The sequence below is a fragment of the Dipodomys ordii genome, unplaced genomic scaffold (assembly GCF_000151885.1).
Source record: "Dipodomys ordii isolate 6190 unplaced genomic scaffold, Dord_2.0 Scaffold220, whole genome shotgun sequence".
Lineage (NCBI taxonomy): Eukaryota > Metazoa > Chordata > Mammalia > Rodentia > Heteromyidae > Dipodomys > Dipodomys ordii.
Window position 1 is genome coordinate 1,082,134 of NW_012267436.1, and position 8,636 is coordinate 1,090,769.

Consider the following 8,636-nt stretch of genomic DNA (forward strand, 5'->3'; position numbering starts at 1 on the left):
CCCCCCCCGTCCCCCCACCCAATCCTCCCTGCCCCACCCCCCACCAAAGTTGTAAAGTTCGTTTTCGACATAACTACTTGTACTTCTCATTGTTGCAATGGGTACACCTGTATCCCTATGCAGGTGGGGGGAGGGGAACAAGTCGTTCTGCCTAGATTTTATTTACTTATCTTTCCTTTTATTATAATTTTATTATAAATAATTATTTGTCCAAAAGGGTTACAATTTAACATCTTCTTTTTTGTCACTATATGCTTCAAAGATTTTATTCCATTTTCTCTATCTTGTATAGTTTCAGAGTTTATAATATTTATTTTTCTGAATACTTTCTAAATGTTCTCTTTACCTTATATTTTTCACCATTTTAACTATGATGTCTTTAAGTGCTTTTGGTTTTGTTACTATTGCTAATATAGAGTGGGGTTTTCAAAAGCTTCAGTCTCTGATTTGATGTCTTTCATTATTTTTTAGTATATTCTAGGATTATAGTGGACACTAATGTCATTTAAGCAGGAAAACTGTCCTGTTAATGAAGTCTAATAGATCTCTACAATAGAGTGATCTTTAAGAAACAGCCACTATCTGTAAATATATATATTTCTACATATATTCTATACATATACTCAACTACTTCCACAGAAGTAAGTGCTTTACCACTGAGCTACACCATAGCCTTAACCAAAGTTAAGAACTTGTGAGAACACTTTGAATTAAAGTTTAGGTAACTACTATTGACTGTCTTAAAGTTCTCTGATTGTTTCCTGAGCCTTGTTAAAGCTATTGATGAAGCCCCTCAAAGGAATTCTTTATCCCTAAAATTGTTATTATTTGTTTCTTTTCTGTAATTTCTGCTAAAAGTCTAGTCATCTGATTATCAATCAGTTTGGTTCTATTAATTTTACATTATATTGACAATGAAGTATTTTAGTTGTTTTTATAATATAGCTCATATTTTTTAATGAAGCTTAGAGATCATATGAAAACCAGAACAAGCTGAAATTATCTCTACTTGGAAAGGATTCTCTCTCTCCTCCTTTTAGGGTATTAGCATGGGGACTAAATCAGTATAGACAGAAATTGAGAACTTGAGCTTGAGTTTTATTGTTTGCCTTCAGAGCCTCCAAAATTTCAATTCCTTTAAGGGGGTGGAATAGGCCTAATGTGGTGCTATAGTCCCACAGAGTTGTTAATCCACAATGCTCTCTACCATCCACAGCTTGCAGCTATACCCTTATGCATCCAATATGAAAGAGAACTGTGTGTGTCTGTGTGTGTCTGTGTGTGTGTTCTTGACCATTACCAGTAATATATACTGCTGCCACTTGTTACTTCAGTCTTATTAAGCTTACAGCTTCATAAGAATGAGGATAGCCTCAGTCTTGGTATATCCTCTATGCCAGATGTTCAGGGGGTATATCTGCCTTTCTATTTGTAGAAGATCTCTTGAGTACAGGGATATTTTCTGTTCCTCTTCTTTAAAGAATACAAAATCTCTTTTTGCTTCTCCTAGCAAGCAGTAATGGTGTCTTTTACCTGTTACCTATGGAGACAGATATACTTGCCATTGTCACCAAAGGTTTGGTCTATACGAATGAAAGATTCAATTAGGGAGGAAGTGGAGCTTCCTGACTTTTTCTTGGTAGTAATACAACCCCTACCCCATGCATGCAACATCATCAGTGGTTTTTGCTGCGCTATCACACAGCTCACAATCATTCTCATGAGCATCCAGTGGAGGTTCATGTAAAAGAACATGAGTAAGTATAAATGAATCCTGGATCTGGGACTTCTAACTAGGAGTTCTATACTCTAGAACTACAGGATGTTAATAACCCATTAAGAATTCAGTAGATTTGCCCTTTCTCACTGACATGGCATTTATCCCCTTCTCACTTTGACCAGCCATAGGTCAAGGAGACTGCATTCTGCCTCTTCTTAAGGGGGCCAGTCCCATTGTCTGCTTAGAGTACTTCAAAGCCTTGTTGTTTCAGTGCACTGATAGGTCCTAGAAAAGTTTAAATTTTTCAGCTTACTTTTTTCTCATAGCTAGAGAGTAACCAATACTCTTTGTAGCTTAAGCAGAAATGTATCTCTCACAGAAATCTACTTTTTAAGTGTTCTCCATGTCATGACTGTACACAAAAGACACAGAGAGAGACTACCATATATAAAGAGTACAACTGCTTTGTAATACATTTTGGAGACTTTTACACTATACTTTCTTGTGTTAGTTTATATCCCCAAAATCATTTAAAAGGACATTGTTTCATAATGTTATTTTAAAAAATCTACATGTGTACTCTATTTTTTAAAGTCAAGTGCAAATGTTAGAACATTATGTTATCATCAGCATATCACTTATTTACTGGACTTAATATCCTTAGAATTCATACAATTAGGAAATGACACTATGGCTCAAAGTCGTAAAGCACTACTAGCCTTGAGCCGAAGAGCTCATGGACAGCGCCCAGGCCCAGAGTTCAAGCCCCATAACCAACAACAACAAAAAAATTTCACACAGGTACATAATTGTTTACAATTATTATAGGATCTTTTATCCAAAATAAAAAAACATTATACAAAAAGGAACTTTTACATTTCATCTAAGAGTATTACCCATAAGTCTACTCAGAAATCTCAAGCCAGTATTTACGTTGTTTTGAGAGTTCCTAGATTAGGAAAGCTAGTTGTTTTTATACCTATTGTCTTATATGCCATGTGAACTTCATCCTTAAACAACTATGATTGACAAAGTAATCTCTGTTCATCCCAAATTACAAGATAAATGCACTCTAGGATAAGGATGTCAACCAAAGAGTAAAAAGCAGCTGTAACATTTTCCTAAGCTGAAAGTTTAATTAAAATTGTCTATTTGAAACACATCAAAGGGATATTTTTTAGCAAAAACTTAATATATTCAAACTAGAAAAGGGTATCTGAACAATTGGTTCCTATCTCCTTACCACATTATCCCCAAGAAATCAATTACAAAAGGCAATTTATCTCCAGTAAGTTATCTAACAATATCCTCTAGACCATTCAGTGCTGAGGTCACTTTGCCAATAGAGTTAAAGGGTAGGGGAAACAGGTGTTGATAGAAACCCTGGGAAAAAATAATTTGCTGGGTACCTTTCAAAGACAATCTCCTCTTCAAGAGAAGTTTTCTATGAAATCAGTCTCATTTTCAAAGAAAAATAATAAAATTTATTATACAAAAATATGTTTGATTTTTTTTCACAGTAAGAGTAATCAAAGTGGTGACTCCAACTAGTTCTTTATTATGTTTATCTTCAGGGTAGCCTAGAATATAACACTTTCCATTCATTTGTTCATTAATTCATGTTTTATAAATATATTGAGTTGGATGCAGAAGATACTGAACTGATGGATAAATGTGTCATTTATCCATGAGAAATCTTTTCAGGACTGGTTACCATATAGGTCCTGTATATTTCCACATTTGCCATTAAATACTAAGTTCCTCAAGTTAGATACTCCTTGAAGGTAACAGCATTTTTTGTATATAACGTCTTGATTACCAAGCAAGATCTAACAAAATAATAAATTATCCTTAACGTATGCTAAGTAAAGCAATAAATAGCACGTACAGAAATATATATATACACACAAGTAGAACAATATTTCCCAAGGAGTTTATCAGATAACCCCCAGTGGCCTTAAAATACCACCAAGCAAAGTGTTAAAGATTAATGTATTAAGTTACTAGTTTCCAGTAAGTTCTTATTAATAGACACTGTAAAAATATAAATCTATGAACAAAACCACAACATTAGATACAAATATTACATTTTTTAAAAAGTGAATATTTTCCCTCTCATTGTAATTATAACAATAAACAAGTATCATGCAGTAAAGGACTAATAGTGAGAATTTTAAATAAATGCTCTGGGAATATTAAAAGTTTGCCAGAACTGGGTGTGCCAGTGGCTTACACCTACAATCCTGGCCTCTTATCAGGTCGAGATCTAAAGATCATGATTTGAAGGTAGTCTGGGCAGAAAAGTCTGTGAGACTCTATCTCCAATTAATAGCAAAAAGCCAGAAGTGGAGCAGTGACTCAAGTGGTAAGCTCCAGCCTTCAGTGAAAAGCTAAGGGATAGAGCCCAGGCCCCAGTACACACATAACAGGTACAATAGTATTACCAGCTACTCAGGAAGTGGAGACAGGAAGACCGTGAGTTCAAGGCTAACCTGAGCAAAGTTAACAACATCTTATCTCAGAAACAAAGTACAAACATAAATGCTAGGGTTATGGCACAAGAAGTAGGATATTCACCTAAGCAGGCATGAGGCATTGGATTCAAACCTTAGAACTATGAAAGAAAAAAGTTTTCTAATACTTATTTATTGAATCAAGTCTTAGCATTTGTTTCATTGATGCTATTTTATATTATACCTTAGATGAAGATCTTCTGAAAACTTCAGACATGCATAGATAAATTCTTTAATCTGGTTGTAAACTTTTGGCACAAATTCAGAGAAAGGAAACTTTTTTGGGAATGGTTGCTGCAAATAAAAGAATTAATAAAAGCAAGTTACAAACATACATAAATTATCTTTGCACAAAAATGCAAAAGAAATGTTGAAAGGGGTGACATTAATCAGATGTATTATATTCATAAACTGCTTTGTTGAATGGCAACTCCTTTGTGCCACCACTTAAAACTCATGTATATTATGTAAATATATATATCAAAAGAAAATATTGCAAAAGAAACTTTCTTTTCATGTGCATGATAAACTCAAATTTAAGAAAATGTCTCCAAAAAATTGATATTAAAAAGAATAGGTCATAAATTTAAATGAAAAAGTAGGAGCTAAACAAATGATATGTATTCAGTGATTTAAAAAAAGAAGGAACTACTGATCTAATAACTTGGATGAATCTTATAAACATAATGACAGCCAAAGAAGTCAGTACCGAAAGATTACGCAGTGTATGAACCTATTTATATACTATTGTAGAAAAGTTAAAGTAGATGATACAAACTAGATTGTTTCTAGGGGCTGAGGTTAAGGGAAAGAATTGATTGGAGGAGCAGCAAAAAAAAAAAGAAAAAAAATTCGGGGGATGGTGGAATTGTTCTCTATCTCTATGGACACATGGCTCAATGCATTGTCAAACTTATAGAAAGACATATCCCAAGAAGTAATGTTCATTGTGTTTTGGGGGAGAAATTGTCTTAAGAGTTAAATAAAAACAAGTATATCAAAATGTAAACTAATGTGGAATACTCCCATAAATCTTCTAATTCTTTCAGAGTATTGTGCCCCAAATCTATCTGCTGATTCCCAAATTGGGATATTACATTCTTCTGAGTCCCAAAAGAGTCCTAATGAAAGTGATTCTAAAGGACGTTAAAACAACCAGAAGTTTATTTTAAAGTATTCCTTACCTTTTCCAGCTCTGTATCTTGGAATGGGAACTGTCCTACCACCTTTTTATACATCTCTTCAGATGTTACTGGTATGGGACTATAGTTGTCTGAATCAAGTATGTTCCTATTGAAAAAATAATAATAATGGGAAGCAGGGAAGGATGGAAGAAGAAGGGAAGGAGAGAGGGATAATGTGTTAAACCCCCAGATTTTCTGATTAACTCTAATAGTTACATATGTAGCTCAAGTTCAAATGACCATTTCCCTGTTCCTACTACATTCCTCTACAACAGAACCATCAGGGTTTAAAGGCCATCTTTTACAGAAAAGTATGCTCTGAAACAAAGAAGGCATGATCAAAACATGATCACCTAATATTTGAGATTTATAAATGGGACAGAAAATTTTTAGGCAAGTTAGAAATAGACAAAGAAGGAACATGTCCTCTAGAGAAGACAAAGAGATTGTTTCTGTTTGTTTTAATATATTTTATTATAATTATGTTTTATAATCCTATATATAATCCTGTACAAGATAATTGTTCTAGTTTTTGAAAAAAGCAGATAAAAACAACAGCTATAATAACTCCAAACTATATTCATTTACTTCATCCACTGTTCAAAACTAACCATGAATTATTTTTCATGCACAGGTCCTATAAATTGATGGAGGAAGACATCATGTAGCAGGTAGGAAGATCACTTAAGGTACAAGAGTAAAAGTGTAAAAAGAAGTAACTCAGTCAGGCACCAGTGGATCAAGCCTATAATGCTAGCTACTCAGAAGGCTGAGAGTAAAAGGCCAACCCAGGCAGAAAAGTTCATGAGATTCTATCTCAAAAACAACCAGCAAAAAGTATGGCTCAAGTGGTGGAAAGAGAGAGAGAAGGGGGGGGATGGGAGAGAGGGAGGGAGGTGGGAGGGAGAGAGGACTGACATGGGTTATGTGCAAAATATAGAGTCCAAAGAGGGAACTGTAATAGAATATCTCTTTATTTCTTGTATTCATGTTGCTATGACTATTTAAATAGTGTACTTCAAATACTGAACTATATTTTCTGAGCATGAGGAAGAAAGAAGAGTGAGTCCTCAAAAAAGATTTGCCAAAGCCTAAATTATTCATACTGACTCAAGGGACACTGCCAAATAAGTCGGTCATGAACTAGCTATGATACTCAGAGGAAAAAAAATAAAGAAGTCACAAGATGATATGGATAGTATGAACTCATGAATCCGACACTATTCAAGGAAATAAAAATGCAAAATAGAGTATGGGGACTTTCCAAGTACAGACACTAATAAAGTGAGTTTGGGTATTATGGGAACAGTCTTTTGAAGGTCATTATAATTCAGTTGGATTCTAGATCAGAACTTAGTGTAGCTAGAAAGAAATACAAATATATAAGCCATATATTCTTGCTGCTTGTTACAACTGAAAAAGAAAGCATTTGTATACACAGACATATATATACAAAAGTACAAGTTCTTACCTGAAAATACCTGCCCACTTCTTCAGCAGAGTTTCACTATACTGATCTCTGATTTCTAACAGCATGTCAAAAAGTTGGTTTACAGGAAAACCATATACCTATAAGAAATGAGAAAGTAATTTCATTTTCTAAAGTGACTTTTTATAACCAGATATGCAAAACATTTTGTTTCTTTGGACAATACATGAAAACATGATGAGAATCACTGATTCCCACCTAATACTTAGTATTCAAAAATTAAAAGATACAGACCAGAATGCCAGATCTGTCAGAGAAAAAAAAAAAACATGAAAAAAATCAACAAATACTGTCAGCTAAGTTCTCCCTCCAGCTTCTCCAGTAACTTACTGCTACAGAAACCTTCTAAGTAGGGAGACAAATAAAGCAGTTGCCAGTCTCACCCATATCAATGCTACTCAATTGAACATAATGCATAGTTGAAAGAGCCAATCATCGTTTAAACAGCCAAATCATGCTTAAGGAGCCAGATTACTTAAATGTCATGCCTACTGTAGCAAAACCTTCAATTAATTGATTCGATATAAGAGAAAAAAAAGAGGTAGGAAACTAATAAGTCCTGATCGGAGTGAATTCCTGGAAATATTATATATGGATAGAAAAGATCTATCTCAAGACAAACAATAAATACTACAAGGTAGATATACAAGCTTATGCAGACAACATAAAGATTTAGAGCCAATGAAATATTACTTCCGATGAGCAAATATAAACGGAACACACATACCTGAAGCGTATCAGCAAAAAGCACAATGAGGTTCTTCAAGTCTAACACAAGGTTTGGATCAGAGCAGTAAGACTAAAGAAAAAAACAAAAGGAAAATTTTCTTATCTGTGAATAGTCCGCATTTTTTGCAGGCATTTTATTTAACCTAATTCTATCTTACATTTCTTTCCCATTTTTTCGAGAAGATCAATAAGAATCTTTCCAAGATAGAATGGGTAAAGAATACACCTTGGAGAATGACGGAAGGGGTGAATGATTTGTTGAATGGTAAGCCCCTCTATATAACTTTTTATATATAATAAAAATATAATTTAAAAAGAATAAACTTTGAATCCTCAAACACTTGGAAATACTTTTCTTTTGACCTCAAAGTAAAATACAAAAGTTCAGTTATAAAAACTTTGTTGCCTGTCATTTATCCTGCTTGACACTCAATGAATATATCCTTTCAACTTTAAAAATTGTTTGATCTTGTTTTCACTGCAGGGAAATTATAATTCTCTAACTTGACACAGCCCTTTCCTTTTCCATTCAATATATCCAAAAGAAAACATCAATACTCATACTTCCTACCTTTTCTTGAATATTTTCTCCTTTGTGGCTTTGCTCTGTATTAGTTATACAATTAACTTGAACTTCTCGATAACAAAAATGATATGAAATCCTATTTGTATCTTCTCTGCATTAAAATTTTCTAATAGTTACAAATTTTCAAGAAGACCACTTTTTATACTGCAACCAACTTTCTTTGGGTGGGCTAATATCATTTCCTTGCTAGGCTTCTTAAAATTATAAATGTAGTATATATTAGCAGAAATTAATAAAATCTACATCTACAATTTCATTGTTCAATGAAACTGCATGCCTCAGAAGCTCCAATTACAGTGCCATCCGTCTTTAATCAGGAAAAAACATTCTGGCTTTGATAATAATCAACTCTGTGCCCTTCCTTCCTTCCTTCCTTCCTTCCTTCCTTCCTCCGTTCCTCCGTTCCTCCCTCCCT

The 8,636-nt window shown here is 33.9% G+C and overlaps 1 protein-coding gene across 1 annotated transcript in view; it reads right to left on the minus strand.

The window, feature by feature from the left end:
* Exoc6b (exocyst complex component 6B) overlaps positions 1-8,636 on the minus strand; it is a 546,892-nt gene that overhangs the window by 278,541 nt on the left and 259,715 nt on the right. Inside the window, exons 11-15 of the mRNA XM_013035762.1 lie at positions 7,634-7,705; positions 6,889-6,986; positions 5,418-5,523; positions 4,418-4,527; positions 4,328-4,334 (exon numbers count right to left, since the gene is read on the minus strand). Of these exons, the coding sequence (XP_012891216.1) occupies positions 4,328-4,334; positions 4,418-4,527; positions 5,418-5,523; positions 6,889-6,986; positions 7,634-7,705 (393 nt within the window). The remainder of the gene's footprint in view (positions 1-4,327; positions 4,335-4,417; positions 4,528-5,417; positions 5,524-6,888; positions 6,987-7,633; positions 7,706-8,636) is intronic.